The sequence below is a fragment of the Mobula hypostoma genome, chromosome 17 (assembly GCF_963921235.1).
Source record: "Mobula hypostoma chromosome 17, sMobHyp1.1, whole genome shotgun sequence".
Classification (NCBI taxonomy): Eukaryota; Metazoa; Chordata; class Chondrichthyes; order Myliobatiformes; family Myliobatidae; genus Mobula; species Mobula hypostoma.
Genome location: NC_086113.1, coordinates 46,765,949 through 46,787,646, shown reverse-complemented (window position 1 = coordinate 46,787,646; position 21,698 = coordinate 46,765,949). Strand labels below are relative to the sequence as shown.

General features: G+C 43.1%; 1 protein-coding gene across 1 annotated transcript in view; it reads right to left on the bottom strand.

Moving 5' to 3' along the window:
• Nucleotides 1–21,698, bottom strand: part of elmo1 (engulfment and cell motility 1 (ced-12 homolog, C. elegans)) — a 206,427-nt gene that overhangs the window by 88,396 nt on the left and 96,333 nt on the right. The window contains exon 15 of the mRNA XM_063069851.1: nt 11,926–12,034. Coding sequence (XP_062925921.1) covers nt 11,926–12,034 — 109 coding nt within the window. The remainder of the gene's footprint in view (nt 1–11,925; nt 12,035–21,698) is intronic.

Below are 21,698 nucleotides of genomic sequence, written 5' to 3'. Positions count from 1 at the left end.
GTCTTGACCAGCTGCATTACCATCTGGTACAAGAACTGCAAGGCATCTGACCACAGAACCCTACACAGTAGGGGTTCCCAACCTGGGGTCCATGGACCCTTTGATTAATGGTAAGGCTCTATGGCATAAAAAGGTTTGGGAACCCCTGCTACAAAGGATTGCAAGGTCTGCTGAGAGGATCCTATGGGTCTCTCTTTCACCCATCTGAGATATTTATCAGGAGGGTGGAGTAATCAGGGCCCTTTAGCATTGCTGACGATCCCTCCAATCCATCCCAACCCCGCCATCAGGCAGGAGATACCGTAGCATTAGGACAAAGACAGTGAGGATGGGAAACAGCTTCTTTCCCCAGGCTGTGGGACTACTGAACTGCCTGTGACCACCCAGGTGAAGCGTCAGTAGAATTACACTGTCTACTTTTTAATGCCAATCTTCTAAATGCCAATCTTCTGGAAGATATTTTATTATTTGATCATTTATTTGTGGTAATATTACTTTATGGGTTGAGTGTGAGTTATATGTATAGTGTTGTGTACTTTGGTTGTTTCATTTGGTGGCATACATGTATACAGTGGAATGATAAATTTGAACTTGAATCCAGGGAGAACTAGTTAAATAAATTCCAACAATCTCCCAGTCTGCCCGACGTGGCCTTCTATATATTGGCCTCCCGATGTGGCCTTCTATATATTGGCGAGACCTGGCACACACTGGGAGATCGTTTTGCTGAAGCAGACTGGGAGATCGTTTTGCTGAACACCTACGCTCTGTCTGCCGGAGAGAGCAGGATCTCCCAATGGCCACAGATTTTAATTCCACATCCCATTCCCATTCTGATATGTCTATCCACGGCCTCCTCTACTGTAAAGATGAAGCCACACTCAGGTTGGAGGAACAACACCTTATATTCCGTCTGGGTAGCCTCCAACCTGATGGCATGAACATTGACTTCTCTAACTTCCGCTAATGCCCCACCTCCCCCTCGTACCCCATCCATTATTTATTTATATACACACATTCTTTCTCTCTCTCTCCTTTTTCTCCCTCTGTCTCTCTGACTATACCTCTCGCCCATCCTCTGGGTTCCCCCCCCTCCCCCTTTTCCTTCTCCCTGGGTCTCCTGTCCCATGATCCTCTCATATCCCTTTTGCCAATCACTTGTCCAGCTCTTGGCTCCATCCCTCCCCCTCCTGTCTTCTATCATTTTGGATCTCCCCCTCCCCCTCCCACTTTCAAATCTCTTACTAGCTCTTCCTTCAGTTAGTCCTGACGAAGGGTCTCGGCCCGAAACGTCGACTGTACCTCTTCCTAGAGATGCTGCCTGGCCTGCTGCGTTCACCAGCTACTTTGATGTGTGTTGCTTGAATTTCCAGCATTGGCAGAATTCCTCATGTTTGTGTAAATAAATTCCAAAACGGCTTAGAGATAGGAAACAGAGGTGGTAGTTTCACAGAATAAAGACTGGTGATTAGTGGTGTTGTGTATTGGTCTGTTTTGGGACCCTTGTTATTCATTATTTACATAAATGATTTGGATGCCATGTCCTTGTCTTAGCTTATGCAAACTTGATCAATAAGTCTGCATATGACATAAAATTAGGAGCTGTTGTTGAAAGTGAAGAAGGTTATCGTAAATCATAAGGGGGTCTTGATCATATAGGGAAGAGGTAGAGGAGTGGCAAACGGATTTCAATATAGATAATTTGTGAGGTGACGCATTTTGGAAAGTCAAACCAGTATAGCTATGAAGGGTAGGGCACGAGGAACTGGAAAGGAACAGAAGGATCTAGGAGTAGAAATGCATAGTTTGTAGAAAGGGGTTTCATGGGGTGATAGTAGTGAAAAAGACACTGACCTTCATCAGTCAGGGCAGTGAGTATAGGAGTTGGGACGTTACGTTGAAGTTGTACAAGATGTTAATGAGGCCACATTTGGAGTACTGTCCAGAATTTTGATCACCCCACAAAAGGAAAGCCATGGTTAAACAAGAAAGAGTGCAGAAAAGATCTACAGGGATGTTGCAAAGACTGGAGGGCGTGAGTTATAGGGACAGGTAGGCCAGGCTAGGTCCCTAACTCCTGGGAACAGAAAGAGGGGTGAGCTTACAGAAAGGTTCAGAATTATGAGGGGCATAGACAAGGTGGATGATAACTCTCATTTCCCCAGGGTGGGGGAGCCCAAAGCTAAAGTGCACAGCTTTAGGGAGAGAGGGGAAAGATCGAAAGGAGATCTGAGATACAACCTTTTTTTAATTCAGAGGGTGGTGAGTATATGGAGCTGTCAGAGGAAGTGGTTGAGGCAGGTAGAATCGTAACATTGAAGAATCAGTTTGATAGGTACACGCAGGGGAAAGGATATAAGACTAACACAGGAAATTGCAACCATCTGGGCAGGAACCATGGTTAGCATAGACTGGTTGGGCCGAAAGGCTTGTCTCTATACGATATTGCTCTATGATTCAATATTTCCAGGTCTTCTTCCAAGGATTTCTAATTGTCCTTACCCATGGGTCTTCAGATCCTGGTTTTCATAAAATCTCTGCTCCCTTCACATTTCTCCAGAAATATCCTTCAAGCAGGGCCAGAGACAGCATCGACTGTTTGGGCCAAAGAGTCTGCACTCGTGCTGTAATGCTCCATGATTATATTGCTGTTAGCAAAGAATGTCTCCTTTTATGAAACTGGATCAGGGGGTCCTGGACCAAAGTTTCTGATTTACAACAGCTTCACCTGGTCCTTGCCACTTGGCTTCAAAATGCTGCCAGTCCCCCCAGCTCCTTCCTCGTGGGTCCAAAGTATCAGAGTCTGTCATCAGTGTGCCTGAATCAGCATCTAAGCCAACTATACTGCTCTTGTAAAGTGGATTCAATGCAAGCAACACTTCAGCTCGTCTGATTGTAATACAATAAAAGATGGCCTTTGAGTTCAAGGGAAAATTTCTATTTTGGGAGAAATTCTATTTTGGAAAAATCTTTTTGACTCTGCACCTGCCATTCCTGTATTGACCCAATTTGGCAAAATAACAGTTTTAAGGCGAGCTATGAATAGTAGATTCAAATGGATTCAGACTAAGGATCAAGAATACAGAAAGAGATACATAAAGAAAAATATTGTCATAGATAAATTGTAAAAAAAAATGCTACACACACACACAAGCACAATGCTCAAAAGAAGGGAAAATAACAGCCATAGCAAGGCAGTGAGGAATAATTGTATTGCCATTGCCAGCTTGAATAGCAGGAAAGTGGGAAAGTACAGACCACACATTGACAGCAATACCTTCAGGCATTAGGCAGTTAACGTTTCAGTGATTAAAACATTAATGTTCAACAAGATAAACTACACCAAGCAAAGGGAAAAGTCGGATGCTCGGGCCATGTCTGAGATAAGCAAATGAAACAGACTATTTCTCATGTTAACAGCGCTCAAACCAGTAACAAGAGTAGTAGATTAGAGCTGCAATCAGACTGATCAAATCAGAAGGATTTGCTAAAACCCTGGATTTGCTAAAACTGAAAAGCAGCATACAAAGGTCATTTGATGCTAATGAGACTTTATAATCCTATTCTCTGTAATTCAGGCTCAAAAAAGATACTCAAAATTCAAAGTAAATTTTATTATCCAAGTATATATATGTCATCATATACAATCTTGAGATCCATTTTCTTGTGGGCATACTCAATAAGTCTACAGAATAACCATAACAGAGTCAATGAAAGACCACCAACTAGGGCTTCCGAACAGAGTGCAGAAGACAGCAAACTGTGCAAATGCAATAAGAAGAAACAATAATAATAACCTCTATAACGGAAAATGCTAGTTGCATTATATTTGTATGAGGAAATTACGATGTTTCTTAACTTGTACAAATATTTAAAGAACATGTAATTCCTAGATAATGTTTTAATGAGGTGGTGTGGCCCTGGGCTGCTAAACTCAGTACATTTGGCACTGCTCGAGTTTGCTCACATAGTAACTGCAGCAATGACACACAATAGCCTTGCTTTGCAATCTAGCAGCAAAGTTACAGTGGAAAAGGAGACTGCCTCTAGAGTCCACAGCCTGCCTAATACGCCAGAGGCCATTTCAGCCTCAGTCTGACCTTGACCTTTGATTTACACTTCGCATTAGAATAGAAGACAATTGAAGATCTTTCAACTTTGATACTCCCAAGGGCCTATAATATATTCAAAGCTAAGTCTGACAGATTTCTGGAATCCAGGGAAGTGGACCTGAGGTAGAAGGTCAGCTGGTATTAGTGGAGGGATAGTGCTGGGTCAGGAAGCCATTCGCACCACACTAACACACAGAACAACCAAGGGCTGAGGTCACTGAGGCTATTTAGGCTCACAATCACTCTAAACAAGTTTTTTTGTCTTAACTGGCCAACAAACTTGGTAAAAAAAAATTTTTGTCCATCAGGCAGCAATTGCGACTTCAAAACAAGGCCTTGAAACAATATGAGGCCTTTTGTGGCCTTGGAACAATCTGAAGCGCTGATAATGGACTGATAATATTCCATTATAGCATGGAGGTGAGCTTCCTTACAACGAGGTTTTACAAAGATCAAAGCGGTAACATTTAGGCCTTCTATTTTTACAGTAAAATTAGTTAAGGATAAATACCGACCAGGGCATTGGGCAGAATCTTCTACCTTTTTCTCATGAGGTCTTTTACACTAGTGCGATCATGCAAGTCGAGCAAGACATTCTCCTAAGAGGTTGTCGATGGGTGGGTCTTCGGGTGACCCTCGAGGCCAATCCGGGATCCACATATTCTGGTGCAGTGTGAACACGAGTAAGTGGGATCTGTGGTCGGGTCTTTTGGTTGTTCAGTCTCTCTTTTTGCAGCTGCCACTTGTTCTCTGTGGCACAGCAGAGGGTTGCTCTCATGTAGCACAGCTCCCTCCTGAGCAGATTTCCCTCCGGGAACATCTATTGAGTGCAAAGCCTTCCCAGTTTTTAAGATGCAATGCTGAATTTCTTACGGCTGATTTTGATGTTACCTTTGAAGTGTTTCCTTTGAACACCAGCGGCTTGCTGACCTTTCTTCAACAGGGAGTAAAGGATCTGATTGTGGAGACACGAGTTAGGCATCCAAATGACATTACCTATCCACTGGAGTTGGTGTTGCTTTAACATGGTGGATTCGCTGTTCAACGTTGACCTCCTCCAGTACGCTGGTGCTAGCACGCCTGTACGTCCGGCTGCTCCTCAAAATCTTTCCTAACGTTCTTAGGTGGTGTTGCTTCAGGGCTTTCAGGTGTCTACTGTAGGTGGGTTATGATTCAGCTTCTACAACCCCTGTGATGACACCTCCAACACTGCAGAGCTCCCTCAGTTCAAAGATCAGTCAAGGAACCAAAAGGCCATCACTGTGTCACAATTGCCAACTATTCCAGGCAGCAGAGTGACACAACTAATACAGCCACTGTCGTCACGGCTCTATTAGCCAGAGTTCAATCCTGACCTCTGGTGCTGTCTGTGTGGAGTTCCCACATTCTCCATGCGACTCAGGTTTTCTCCTACATCTAAAACAATTAGACTTGGAATTCTTCCCAGATCCTACCAGCTAGGATGGGTGGAAATTAAATTGACATTCTCAGGCAACCTTATGTAGGATCCTCCTTTCCTAGGCAGAATAAGACCATAAGATATAGGAACAGAATTAGGCCATTCAGCCCACCGAGTCTGCTCTATCATTCCATCATGGCCGATCCTGGATCCCACTTACCTCCATACACCATATCCTTTGATGCCCTGCCTGATCAGGAAACTATCAGCTTCCGCCTTAAATATACCCACGGACTTGGTCTCTACCGCAGTCTGTGGCAGAGGATTCCACAGATTTACTATTCTCTGGCTAAAAAAAAAATCCTCCTTACCTCTGTTCTAAAAGGTTATCCCTCAACTGAGGCTGTGCCCTCTAGTTCTGGATACCCCCAACATAGGAAACATCCTCTCCACATCCACCCTATCTAGTCCTTTCAACATTCGGTAGGTTTCAATGCGATCCCCCCGCATTCTTCTAATTTCCAGTGAGTACAAGCCCGAAGCTGCCAAGCTCTCATATGTTAACCCCTTCATTCCCAGAATCATCCTCCTGAACCTCCTCTGGACTCTTTCCATTGACAACACATCCTTTCTGTGATACGGGCCCCAAAACTGTTGACAATACTCCAAGTGCGGCCTGACTAGCACCAACTTGTTGTTATATCCTATTCCCCTTGAAATAGTATATGCAATAGTCAACACCATCTTGCTGAGACCCTGGTTATGGCAGCAGATGATGCCAAGAGACCACATTTATCCTAATTCAACTTCATAAAAGTTGCCTAATGGTCCATTACTGATGGTGCTTCCTGTTCAATGCCTCTGCACCTAGACAGCACTCATATATGCACGGGAACTTGGAGCACATTTTCAAAATACTTGTTTCAAACTTCAGCACAAGGGAAAAAGCTCTTTTTAAAGACCTGAAGAGCCTTTGACTGAAAAGGAAAATAAATAAATCATGAACCCTCAGCAAATCTGCCAACCAGTGCTTTTATGCACTTTAACAATTACACTGACTTGTCCGTGTAATGAGAAGAACATGCAGCACTGCCTCCTTCCTCTGCTCTACAGTGTCTGATGTCTCCAGACTGACTGCTGTGATCCCCAAGGCACACATCGATTTCACTGAGAAGTCTATTCCCTCAGGGAGCTTTCATTAATTCAAACAATAAAGGGGCTTTTCCAAACCACTTACATTATTCATTAAACGTTAGCTATTGTGTTACCTCATAACACTTAAATTTACCAAACTGCTCAACTATACTCTGAGGCATTCATACCTTGCTTAATTAAGGAAACCAAAAGTATGGCAGCTCACTAGTGTAGTGCTCAGTGCAACACTATTTCGTCACTGTCTGTAAGGAGTTTATACTTTCTCTCCATGAACACATGGGTTTCCTCCAGGTGCTCCAGTTTCCTCCCACATTCCAAAGACATATGGTTAGTAGGTAATTGGTCATGCGTGTAATTGGATGGCACAGGCTCGTTTGGCTAGGAGGGCCTGTTTCTTGGCTGTATCTCTAGAAATTAAAACTGCTTGCAGTGCTACAGGTGTAGTCTCAATCTATTTGGTTCCATCTCTGGAAGCAATACAAAAGCAATTGTAAAGAGGATACATTAGGTAGATCCAATGAAAGAACTTGCCTTTTGCAAATCCAGGTAGATTGGACCTAAGTATATTAACAGCCACAACGCTGGAAACTGTTTGCATATAGCAAGGTGATACAAAAAAAAAGATAATAGCAAGACAATCTATTTTAGGGATGTTGATTGATGGAGGCATGTTGGCTAGGAACCAGGGAGATCAACTTTTGCTCTTCTTCCAGAAAGCGCCATGAGATCCTTTCTATCCCTTCATGAGGTCAGTGGGACTTTGATTCAATTGCTCAGTCAAAAGTCAGTGCAATTGTGCAGCACTGCCACAATGCAGCGGAGTGCCAGCCAGCATTACAAACTCAACAACAGGATTTGAGCTCACAGGCTTGATCGCTTTAAGAACTGAATGCAAGCCTGAAAGTGGACCAAGTTTTCTCTGGATCCTAACTTGCCTTATCACATTTATATTTGACCCTGTTACTGTGCGCCACATGAGTTGTACTGAATTTAGTATTACAGTGATACTGTACTGAATTTAGTATTACAGTGATACTGTACTGAATTTGCTTTGAACTGTTAGGAAGAGCTTAGGTTTCGTTAATATTTTTAAGACTTTAAAATCCTAACATGGCTCAGCATTTTATTCATTTTACATCTGAGCCACTGCATCCAGTGAAATGCAAAATTCACCAGGCCACATCTACAATTTACTGTATAAATGGACATATTTAACTGTAGCATAATATTAATTTAACTTCCAAATTAGCCCTTTAGCCCTTGAATTGACCAGCTATTCTTCTACTGTTTCAATCACATTGAATCTAAATAGAGTATTGTTTGGAAAGCATTCTTGATGACACAAGCACCATCTATCAAGTGTTCGAGAGTCATAATAGAAGATGACAATTTAGCAATTAACTCCTTGCGTCACAAGGAAGCTATATTTGCACCAAGGTTGAAAATATCTCTTATCCTGATGCCTCAAAAGGATAATCTGAAAGAGTCTCGTGCCTCTTCTGAGATTAAAAGAAATATAAAACTACTTTACAATAAAGAAAGGCGTGTTAGGGCAGGGTGAAAATAATCCCAACAGCTCACTCGCCTCCTTTGGCCCCTGACTAAATGCCACTGCTCCTTCTTTCTCCCTAATCTTGTATGAATCTAAAATTAATCCCAAAATCCAGTCTCTATTGCAATTCTAGACAAGTTCCACTGCATTTTTCCAATTGCTCCCTATAGTCCTGTAAAATATCCAACTGCCCCGGTCTTTCTCCACAGCATTGAAACACTTCAATATAACACCCTACTCGCCGTGACTCAAGTACTGATGTACCACACAGCATCCACTCTGATTTACAGAAGTCGTGCACTTTTGTTTTATTGCTCCCAGTAACGGATTGGGCTACAGGCAACGCTGTCCTAAATGGTAGTGTTTATGATTATCGTTTTACTCGCGTTTACATTTTTTGCACTTGGAATGACATGGAAGGTGTGCCCGTGCCAGTTCACGAGAAGCAGTCTCTTGGATCGTCATCACTCGTTCCATACTTTCCTGTATTCCTGTAACTCACTCCTCAACTCCACTCCTGGCTTCAAGGAGGAAGGACCAAGACTCCCATTTGAGATAGACTTTGAGCAACATTTGGAAGGTGCTGTCAGTTGCCCTTTAATTCTCCTTGCCATTAACCTATACTAAAGAGTGTTTTCTTTTAATCTTCAATGGTGATTGATGGAGGTGCCAAATAAAAGGGCTGCTTTGTTTGCACTGCAACAAGTTGCAGGAACCAGGGCAAGTGCAGTGTATTTTATCACCCACTAGTCTTGTGACTTGGAGATTCGAGGTTGTTTATTGTGCAAAGAAGAACCAAATTATTGTTCTTCCAGATCCAATGCAGCATAAAAAAATAAGCATAAAGAACATAATTTTTTTTAAAAAAATCACAATAAACAGAAATAGATAAAATTAGGTTATATACATAGTCTGACTGTATGCACATAAAGTGATGGTAGGTTCAGGACTTCTGACAGGAAATGATAAAGTAGTGGGTGGTAAGGGACATGGTGGGGTGGGTTATGGGCGGAGGTGTTGACTTTGGGGAAGTAACTGTTTTGAGTCTGGTAGTCCTGGTGTGGATGCTGTGTGACCTTTTCCCTGATGGGAGAGGGATAAACAGTCCATGAGCAAGGTGGGTGGGATCCTTTATGGCATTGCTGGCCATTTTTTCAGCACCTTTCTGTACGTATGCCCCTGACAGTGGGTGTCAGTGATGCTTTGGACAGTTTTAAGTACTTGTTGTAGAAACCCTGTCTACTGCAGTGCAGCTTCTGAACCACACGGTGACGTAACGTGTTCAGATGCTCTCAACTGTGCAGCAACAGAATGCCGGGAGTACGGTCATGCACAGTCTGTCTTTCTTCAGCCCTCTCAGAAAGGTGGGGAGCCTTCTGGAGTGTGGAGGATGTGTTTCGGAACCATGAGGGGGTTGTGCAAAGATGATGGAAAGGCTTTGGGGTGACAGGTGAGTCATTTACCACAGAGTGCCCAGCCTCTTACATTGTAGCCACAGTAGTTATGTGGCAGGGCCAGCTGAACGGTGACCCACCCAGGATGCTGGCAGTGAAGGGCACAACAACTAGAACGTCACTGAATGTTAATAGTAAGTGACTAGACTTCCTTTTGGTGGAGATGGTTGTGTCTGACACTTTTGTTCTTCCACCAACTGTAAAACTTTAACATATTGAAAAGCCAAGTATGGTAAATAATGAGAAGCTGAAATCTAATTATGAGTTAGACTCCTTTATAGTCCTCATAGGACTGGACCATAGTTAGACTCCTTTATAGTCCTCATAGGATTGGACCATAGTTAGAATCCTTTATAGTCCTCATAGGATTGGACCATGGTTCGACTCCGTTATAGTCCTCATAGGACTGGACCATAGTTTGAATCCTTTATAGTCCTCATAGGACTGGACCATAGTTCGACTCCGTTATAGTCCTCACAGGACTGGACCATAGTTTGAATCCTTTATAGTCCTCATAGAATTGGACCATAGTTTGAATCCTTTATAGTCCTCATAGGATTGGACCATAGTTCGACTCCTTTATAGTCCTCATAGGACTGGACCATAGTTTGAATCCTTTATAGTCCTCATAGGATTGGACCATCGTCAGAATCCTTTATAGCTCTCATAGGATTCAACCATATTTCACACTTACTCATTTTTTTAAATAAAAGATTTAGTACAAATTATCCAAGTCAGATTCAGTGGACTGTGAGATTAAAGCATATTGGGAGGGGATTAGAGACGGCAATAATCTTTTATTCGTTCTTAAATTAAAAAGCTGTGATGCCTCTGTAATGCCCTGGTTACGATTTTTATTGCTATGCTGTAGGTTTTCATTTTAGCAGTTCTGTAAGAGCTGTCTGTTCTTTCAGCCTGTTCAGATTTGAGCTGAAGAAAAGGGTCTTTGTTGTTCAACTCAGGAATGTTGTGTCAGCCAGTCAGGATGGTGGAATTTGGAGAAGTTGCTAGAGAACACTGGGCAGAGAGGCTTTTGTGAGGGACATTGGTGTGGGTCAAGGTCTTTGTCGGCAGGAGCTGGGAGAAGACAGGAGGGAAGATGGCTGAGGATGCCGTCCCTGTTGCACAAGATGCTTCGTGCAGATGAATGGCTTCAAGAAGGAAGGACCAAGACTCCCATTTGAGATGGATTTTGAGCAACATTCGGAAGGTGCTGTGCGTTTTCATGCAGACCGTGGGTCCAGCGAGCGAGTTAAAGACGTCGTCCAGCTGTGCGCCAATTTATGTGCACATTTGGACTGGGTTAACTATAATGGGCCCTTTTTAAATTTTTTTTCTTTTCTTTTTCCTACTAACTGATAAAACTGAAATTTGCAAATACACTTTCTTTATAATTGTATGTCATGGACGATCTGTTATTTCTTATCGATGGCTAATTGCATAGGGCAGTCTTTACACAGTATTCACACAGGTCGGGGTTCGTGTGGTTGAGACATCCTGGCTTCCTGGTTTTGGTGGGACCAAATTCATACCAACCCTAGACGTATGGAGTTCGGGAAAGGTGGTTTTCTCACTGCTGAGTCCAGTGGCTGTAGAGAGGGGCTACCAAGCCACATCTCTAGAGACGCCTGGTTAAAAAGGGGTTTCACCCCCCCCCCAGTCTTGTGTTTCATATTGCAATGTATTACAAGGAACTCCATAAGCCACCAATAGTGTGTAATAGAGAAATAAGCTAACCAGCCTTTAAGTGTAGGCTGGAGCTGTATGATCAACCTCAGAACTTCCAGGGCAGAATCTTTGGCAATGTCACTTTCAAAGATGTCAAACAGATTCTAGGTATAGTTGCTTATATTTCTATTGTGACTACAAACACCTAAGTAAGTTTCTTTTTTTTAAAAAAGTACAGTGGTTTGCTAAGTCCTTGCCATGTGAAAAGTGCTGTTTAAATGCTAGTATTTATTTTCAGTTGCCTCTCTAACAATGAACAGCTAGAAGACAGATTCTTTGCCATTCAGCTTCCATGTGAAATCCATTGCAACCCCTTTCTCTGAAATCTAAGATGCAGATAGGAATGTCTCATATTCCAATCCTCACCCTTGTTCAGGCAGTAAACTACCAGAAAGTAATAATAGCAATAACATTCATATTTTACATAAACCATCTTTTATGGAATTGATATCAACAGGTTCCCTCTTTACACAGTAGGTTAACAAACACTAGGGCTTTATTTAGAATGGTAGCATGAAAACTTACGAAGTTCTCCCACTTTGAGGATTTCACACAGCATCCTGGTAAGCTCAATACTGCTTCGACCAAATGGACACTCATGTTTATCTTCCCGACTGCTGTTCTCCAGCACAATCTGTCAGTAATCAGATGAATAGTAAACATATTACTAAAGGTCAAACTTCTGCATTCCAAAACGCCAAACCACAGAATGGTAAGGAAGGAGTCTGGGATGACTCAATGAATCTCTGGCAAGGCGACCACATCATCTGAGCTGCAGGTAAACCTTGTCTGTACTACATACATAATCCCTTGATTTTAAAACTCAAGTTTCTAGATTCATTGGATTATATCAACTGAGCAGATGCACATCAGATTTTCACAGCAGAAGAGTCTGGTTACCGCACTAGTGATCAGGGCCCTATATTGTTAATTTGAAGATGACTTTTGTTAGAACAATCTTTGGGTTTAGCACAATTATTTCGCAAACAACTTTGGCTGCCAGTCTTCACATCTGAATATGGATTGTGGATTTAATTTGGAGAGCAGCTCTGAACAGTGGGTTCCAGAAAGCCGTGAATCTCAGACAATGCTGATTAAAATTCACTTGGATGTCGAATATGGAGATGTGTACTTTCAGAGAAAACATCGCCTATACTTGGTAAATATGGAATCGTTCTTTGATGCTTAGCACGTAAAATACCGAGCCCCACGTTGGGCCAGAAAGACCTTTTGACCCAAAGTGTGTCCGTATGATGCCTGCTGTACCTCGTTTTGTCAAATAAAGATGTTGTTTGTATCTACCAGTCACAAACAAGAGAATATCTGCAGATGCTGGAAATCCAAGCAACAGGCACAAAATGCTGGAGGAACCCAGCAGGCCAGGCGCATCTATGGGGGAAAAAAGTACAGTCAATGTTTTGGGCCGAAACCCTTCTCTAGGACCAGAGGGGAATAAGAGATGAGGAGAGTGGTCCTGCCAAAAGATCTCGGTCCGAAATACTCACCTTTTTTTCTTCGGTCCTGCTGAAGGGACTCGGCCCAAAGCTTCGACTGTACTCTTTCCCATAGATGCTGCCTGGCCTGCTGAGTTCCTCCAGCATTGTATGGCTGTTGCTTGTATCTACCAGTACTTTTCTCTGGTGGCTTCATTCACCCAACAACTTTGAATCCCGTCACAACAGTTTGGAAATTTATTTATTTAGACATACAGCGCAGAACAGGCCCTGCCAGCCTAAGGGCCACGCCACCCAGCAACCCACCGATTACACACCAGCCTAATCACAGGACAATTTACAATGACCAATTAAGCTACTGACCGGTACATCGTCGGACTGTGGGAGGAAACTGGAGCACCCAGAGGAAACCCACAGAGTCATGAGGAAAACGCACAGACAGACAGTGCTGGAATTGAACTCCCAACTCTAATCGTGAGCTGTAATGGTGTTGTACTATCCACTATGCCACCGTGGGGCCCCAGCTTAATGTCATGTATTAAATAAACTTGGAATGAAAATACTAGTATCAGTGAACATGGAGATGAAAGTTCATAGTGGTGGAATCAGGTTCAATGTTCTTGGAGGAATTCTGCTGCCATTGCAGAGTCTGGCTTAGAAACAACTCTAAGATATGGTTAACTCTTATCTGCACTCTGAAATGCTTTAGAACAGTTAAAGTTCAAGGTCAATTTAGAACGGGCAATTGTTTGCCTTCCCAGTGATGTCCACATCCGAAAAATGAATAAGTAGGATGGATTCTGCATTGACAATTACTGAAATGTTGCAAGATGTTTCACAGCGGCAAGGCTAAACCTGGCACCTAGCCACATAATGGGAAGATAACTGCAGAGATCGGATTTGAAGAGTAACCAAAGGAGAAATCAGGAAGAAGGCAAATTAAGAAAGAGGAGGGGGAATTTCAAATTCACGGGAGGGTTTTTACTGAAAATGCACAGGGCTGATCACTGACGTGAATTTGTCTGAGCTTTGTTTGGATGCAAATTTACGGATGGTAGAATAGGGGATGCTGAATAGTACAGAATTAGAACTGTGAAATCTAAAGGTAACAAGGCTTGGATGAGGTCTTTAAAGGTACAGAAAATAAGCTGAGATGGAGTGCAGTTGGGTGATGTTAATGAAGTGGAAATAGACAGTCAGTGGTGACACATAGATACGCAATTTGAAGCTCAGCTGAGGCCAAATACAACACCCAAGGTTGTGAAGCATCTGATCCATTTGCAGATTGGAGCCAGGAAAAGGGATGGGAGAAAAAGAGCTTGCAATAAGGATTGAAGACCACGGCCAATTTCATTGAAGAAAATTTGAGTTTCTCTAGAACTAGATGTGAACAAACAGTCTGGCAATTTAGGGATAAAGGAAAGATGTGAGCTGGGTGCAGTCAGCACAGATGTGAAAACTGACTTTAATTTTCAGACGATACTGCTGATGACCAATCTGTAATTGGGCAATGGCAGGAAGAGGCAGGGGTGTTCAACAGAACAAGTGCAGATCATCTGGAGGAAAGAGAAATAATGTACCCGCGGACTGAAGTGGGCAGGTACGGTCCCTGGAGAATGATGGTGGGCAAACAGGAGATGGAGATGGAAATGGATAGATCACAATTACATATGGTATTAATAAGTGACATGTACAAAATACCAAAGGAACTCAGCAGGCCAGGCAGTGTCTATGGAAAATAGTACAGTCGATGTTTCGGGCTGAGACCCTTCAGCAGGACTGTGCACTCTTTCCCATAGATGCTGCCTGGCCTGCTGAGTTCCTCCAGCATTTCATGTGTTAGTTGGATTTCCAACATCTGCAGATTTTCTCTTGCTTGTGATTGCATATTTTGGATTGAGGTACTTCAGCACTGTGCAAGGGCCAAGCACCTGATTCTGACTTAAGCAGATACTCTGACCAATGCAAGTGCAAGTTTAGGCGACTATAGAACTGCCAGCTCTGCAGTGCATCGAGATCCCAGTATGTTGTGTCTTTAAGAAAGGAATGGTGCAGATAAAGAACAGATTATCACAGCAACTAGTGTTACCTGAACTATACAACTCTCACCAAGCTTTCATCACACAGAACTGCAGACAATAGCTGAAAGCTCTGTGCATGTGGCACAAAAAAGGGGAAAGAACACACACACACACACAGTCTGCCATATTGAAAACATGGAATAAGCCATTAATATTTTTCAGAATCGCACTGATAAATCAAGGTTTCAAAATCTGTGTAGTTGTTCTCTCTTGGCAGTACGTCATTGCAATCTTCCCTTCAACTGAACAAAGACTGAACTGCCTCAATCACACATGTTCCTGGCAATAAATCTGTGCATATTTTGACAGGCCGTCATCAAATCATTTTATCCAAGTTGCAAATGAGATGGAGATGTAACCGGATACAGTAAAGAGACTGCCTTTCAGACTTGCTTTAAGCTTAGCTGGAAATATCAGCCTGCATTCACGAAAAGGATCAAAGGGACCCAAGCCCTGCCATCACCTGGACCATCGGCCACACCCAAGGGAAGTAAAGACTCTGGAGCTCACCTAGTTTCACAAGGTCACAACACATGACAAGGCCAGGAACTGATTGAGGTCTCAAAGATATCACGGTATTTGAAGCCACACTTCTCTCCCATCCACTCTCCACATTGCATGTGAATTGTGCATAATATATAATCATTCCAGGCACTGCAATTTACGCTGTAATCAGCCACATCATGTTTGTGAAAGCCCTTAGAAATATCCACTATGTATTCAAACCCCCAATGAAAAAACATTACAGGTCAGAGCAGCCTAGCAACCAAATGATCTGTTTGAATCTTTACAAAACTGCAGGAACAAATAATTTGAAGTGAACTGTTAACACATTCACTTCTCAAGGCACCATATCAACTGTGTTTCTTTGCTCAGGCTGTTAGAATGCAAGAGCAAACTAGTGAAAATAAAACTGAACATGTTAGAAATCCTCAGGAGGTCATGATGAGCTCACTATAACTTTTTCAACAAAACTCAGTGCATTCTGATGAAAAGCCACTAACCTGAGATGTGCACCTGCCCACTTACCTCCTCCCTCACCTCCAAACAGCGCTTCCAGGTGAGGCAACACTTCACCTGCAAATTTGTAGGGAGTCGCCTACTGTATCCGGTGCTCCTAATGCAGCCTCGACATTGGTGAGACCCGACATAATTCGTTGAGCACTTCTGCCCACATCTGCCCAAAGCAGAATTTCCCGGTGGCTAAACATTTAACTTCCTAACCCCACTCCCGTTCTGACATGTCGGTCTACGGCCTTTTCTTTTGCCATGATGAGGTCACACTCAGGAACAATGCCTCATATTCTGTCTAGGTAACCTCCAACCTGATAAAATAAACAATGATATTTTCTTCCAGTAAAATTTAATTTCCTTCTCCCTTCCCTTTTCAATTCCCCATTAGCCTCTTCTCCTCACCTGCCTATCATCTCCTCCTGTGGCCCCTCTTCCTCCCTTTCCCCTGTCAGATTCCTTCCTTTCTAGCCCTTTAACTTTCCCAGCCACTTGACTTCATCTATCATCTTCTAGCTATCCTCCTTCCCTTATCCCCAACCTTTGTATTCTTGTGTTCTACTCCTTCTTCTCCAATCCTGATGAAGAAGGGACTTGGCCTGAAATGTCAACTGTTTATTCATTTCCATAAATGCTGCCTGACCTGCTGAGGTCCACCAGCATTTGGTGATTGTAACTCTCCTTCCTTTTTCATAATGCTACTTGAACTGTTAGTATTTTCAGCATTTTGTGCTTTTATTTCAGCATTGTGGCAATCCTGACATTCAGTCTTCAGGATGCATTTGACAACACTACGAAAGCAACCGGCCCATATACCTTTTCATACCAATAATTCGCCTTTCAATTTTTGTTTTATAATTTGAACCAGTGATACACAGTAGAAAATATCTGCAAGCAATTATTAAAGAGAAACTGCCGAGTTCTGACTGACATTGGCCTATGACCCGTGCACGATTGTATCAACTGGGAGTTGGAATCTTACCCAAGTCAACACGTAATGATTTTAAGCCCCAATATCACAGACACAAGTTCATAGCCCTGGCCAATGCTTCAATGCTGTACCAAGAATCTACAATGAAGCGTGTCTCACAGAACGGAATGTTAAAGCAGTGCCTTGCCTATTCTTTCAGGCACTTCATAGATTTCCCTTCCCTCCTCCCCACTCCTCAAATCTAAAGGCTGATTACTGGGCAGGTCTCCGGTTATCATTCAGCTAACGTCACAGAAACATTCGATAATGAACTCACTGCAATTTATAGATAAATTGCCGTGCATAAATTGGCTGCAGTATTTCTTATAAATGACTATTTCAAAAGTAATTTATTGCACCTCTGCCTCCTAAGCCAAGTCATATGAATCAAACAATCAAGGCACTTAAACAATGGGTGCAGGGCTGCTTAAGACGTGGTCACTATATGATAAACTTCTCTCATCCTCCACCAACATGGACGACTGACGTCCTGAATAGACTCCGTGGGTTGAAGGGCTCGTTTTCATGTTGTGGGCACTTCCATTATGAAATGGCCGTATGCATTGGAGCTTTAATGCTCTAAAATTATAACAGGGGAGCAAATGGCTTCAGGCCAATCCGCACTTTCCTTATTTTCCTGCAACCCATTCTCTCTCCTGTAGCCATCACTGGCACTGCCATTACTCTACACAAAGTGACTTTTTACAGCAGCTAATTAACCTCTGCCGTGTAGGAGACACCTGACTCAGCCAGAGGGAACAATGCAGTCACAGAGAGAACACGTTCTCTCCACACAGGCGGCACCAAAACTCAGGATCAAACCAAAGCCCCCGAGTTGATGAGGGGTCTCGGCCCAAAACGCCAACTGCACCCTTTTCCAAAGATGCTGCCTGGCCTGCTGAGTTCCCTCAACATTCTGTGTGTGACCCCCGAGTTATGATAGACACAAGAGATTCTTCAGGTACCTGAAATCTTGAACAACACACATAAAATGCTGGAGGAACTCTCCAAGTCGGAAAGCATCTATGGAGGGGAATAAACAGTTGACATTTCAGGGTGAGACCTTTCATCAGGAGTGGAAAGGGAAGGGCAAAAGCCAGAATAAAGGGCGGGGAAAGATAGCAGGTGATAGGTGAGGACAGGTGAGGGGAAAGGTGGGTGGGTGGCGGAGAGGAGATGGAATGAGAAGCTGGGGTGGGGGAGCCGATAACTGGAAAAGGTCAAGGGTGAAGGAGGAATCTAATAGGAAAGGACAGCGGACTAAGGAAGGAGGAGGAAACCAGAGGAAGGTGACAGACAGATGAGGAAAATAGAAGGGGTGTGAAGGTAACCAGAATGGGTTGTGAAAGAGAGAGAAGTAGGGAGATGGTGGGGGGCGGGGGTGAGAAAGAGTAATTACCAGAAGTTAAAGAAATTGATGTTCATGCTATCCAGTTGGAAACTATCCAGACAGAAATTGAGGTGTTGCTCCTCAAACCTGAGTTTGGCCTCAAATTGGCTGTAGAGGAAGCCATGGCCAGGCAAATCAGTGTGTGAATGGCAAGCCACTGGGAGTTCCTGCCTTTTGCAGCAGAGAGAGTGAAATGACTACTGCCATGATGAAACCAACTTTCGCAGCAATGGAATACTATATAGCAGTAGTATTCCCCTCTGTAGATGCTGCTGAGTTGTAAGTGTTGCCTTGGAGCTTTGAGGTAGTGCCAGTGACTCTTGCATCAGCATACCGTCCACATTAAGCACGTTGCAAGAAAACTTCAACAACCCATTATCCCCTTCTTCATAAATGTCAATGGGAGATGTTCACCACATTCAAGTTCACAGGAACGCATTTCCTGCACTAATTAACAAAAATTGGACACGGTTTCAGCGAGCTGACAGTCCAGGATTATTCTATGATCTGGCAAGTGAAAAACAAAACCGTTTCTCCCCCCTCCCCCCTAAAAATACAATCACTCTTTGATTTTGTTTGCAGCAGCATCCTGGAAAGAGGGAACACCAGGACAGTCCGTCAGTGTTGCTGTAGACAGACTATGCATCTGGAGTCCTTGTGTTTGCTGACATTAGAGAGAAAATCAATGAAAAATTTCAGAACCCAAATATTTGTTCTTGCATTATTCACAGTCCAGAAGCAGGAACATACTGTGATCCCTGCTTTACTTGCATTTGCCTGAGTAAACAGAATACATGTTGCCCTTTTCCTTTTGCCTAAGTTACATCTGATATTTACGGAGCTGGAAGAATGCTCCACTCATCCAGAATAATCACGAGGGCGAGTTCTTTTGCTGCTGGCAATGGCTCACTTCATATTCACCACCTCCCAATTTGAAGTGGAGACAGGAATCTCCTTCGGGACTGGCTTTACGCTATTTTGATAAATGGAACTATCTGCCAATGGCTCAATCGTACTCATTTGCAAGAAACACAAGATGCTGTGGCAAAAACTATATAAGGAACAAACATGTAATAAGGCATGTTCCTCAGGAAAACTACAAGCACGATAAATCCTGCAGAATGTCTTCTTTTCACTGATTTACATTTGGTCCCACTTTGAATCAATCTTCTTGTTTGGATCATTAATAACCCTTATAAGTTGTGTTGCTAGCTACATGCTCTCACATATCCACAAGAGCAAACTGAGCAGAGACATCTTTATATTAACGAAAGCTGAACAGCAGTCCGTTTTCCATTTCTTATTCCCTTCCAATAATAAATTCTTGAAACTCCAGGGGCCAAGCAGTAGATTTGCAATAGCATAATAGGAATAAAAATTCAAGTCGAAAGTAATAAATGTCTGTCTTGCCAATGCCATCTGATGCCCACAGGCAGAATCAGCGGAGTATTTAATTTGCAAATATTTTCCTTAAGACATATGTGCGGCAACTCACAAAAAAGTGGGCTTCCCTGGATAAACTTGAGGATTATAATCTCAGTGAAGTCAGGCTTGCCTGTGAGGCTGCTGGGGTCTACTTTGTGAAGGCTGGAAGCCTTACTTTGGGACGGTGCTCCCACTGGAAGAGGGAAGATACCGAGGGAACTCTCACGTAATCTCTATGGCTAGAAAATTTCAGGCCTAATCAAGTAAACCTGTTACGGGCAGCAGTAAAGTTGTCTGACCTCAAGCAGGGTGGCGTAGTGATTAGCACAACGATTTACAGTACCCACGACCGGGGTTCAATTCCCACCACTGCCTGTAAGGAGTTTGTATCTTCACCCTGTGGGTTTCCTCCGCCAGTCCAAACACGTACTGGTTGGTAGGGATTGTCCCGGGATTAAACTAGGATTAAATTGCTGGATCACACGGATCAAAGGGGTGGAAGAGCCTATCCAGCACAGTATCTCAATAAATAAAAATAATCACAGGCTGCCTGATGAGAGTTCAGAGGCTGCAGGAACTGACCCCACTACAAGTGCTCAGGGAACACAGGAATGAGAGACCAGGTGAGAGGGAAGGAAAAGAGGAAACCAAGAACAAGGTGAGTAGAAGAGTGTAGGAATTGGGGACTGGTTGAGTGGAAGTCGCAAACATCGCTCGGTGAACTACTGGGATTTCCAAATGGTCAGTCAGGATGTGACTGGAGTTTTCCCCTCCCCCGTATTCTCCTGCAGGAAATAAAATTTATAAAAATTAGACTACTTCATCTATCTGTGCATCAGATGTCACAGAATTAGCTTAGCCATGAAACTCCTGGCTTTCATTTGGAAGTTATTATAAAGCCTAAAATTGGATTGATCTTTCAGATTTGGCACATGGCCCCAGCTGTTCCTGCTGCCAAGGGGATACTAATGGACACAAAATGCATTTTATGCTGATGCGGTGAGTCACTTCCACAGAAACACTGATAAATTAATGCACGGAGGAGGTGGCCCAAAAGATGCTTGTCAAATTATGAAGCTGTTTGAAGGCGACTCTTCTACTTGTGGGCGAAGCTGAAGGTAACGGTCATAAATATACAGTGGAAACAAACAAGCCGCACAGAAGCTGGGGAGAAGCTTCTTCAGCCAGCAAGCGGAGAGGAGATGGAGCTCATCTGCACGTACACATCTCAGAAGATTCCAGAAGGGAGAAAGGGGCAGAATAAAAACAAAAGGATTAGGTATTTGCCTGACAGAAAGTAACACTGGTGTAGATCTGTGGTATTGAATACCCAGTCACCGTGCTATAAAATTCTATGTCACTCCATCAGCTACAATCACGACCCTGGCTTAAGTGAGTTGATGTAGCAATGACTAGCTTTGATAACTGAATAAATTATGCAAATACCATGCTTCTGAGCATGTAGCCTGTGGTGTAAACAGAAACAGGAATAGGTCATACAGGCCCTGCAGCCAACTTAATTAGATCATGACTTATCTACATCAGAATTTAATTCACCCACAAAGCTTAGTAATTTTACACAACAAATATCAACCTTGGCCTTGACAGCCTTTTCAGACTCCAAAGCCTTCTGGGGGCAAAAGAATTGCAGATGTTCCTGTCCACCTCTGTGGGAAAAATGCTTCCCAATTTCCGGTGTTTGGTGGCCTGGCCCTAATTTTAAGATTAGAGACCCTCAACATGGATTCCTCTTGCAGTGGGGATAGTTTCTCTCCAGTGACTCAATTTAATCCTTTTTTTCATGGAAATGCTTCAATCTGATCATAAAACAGCTTTTATGGACAGGAATACAAGCCATTATTCTGGAAATCACTTCACGGTCAATAAATTATTCCTGAGGTGAGTGCCCCAAATAGGAGATGGGAACAGAAAGCTAAGAACTGTTGACTCTGGGAATCAGAAATAAA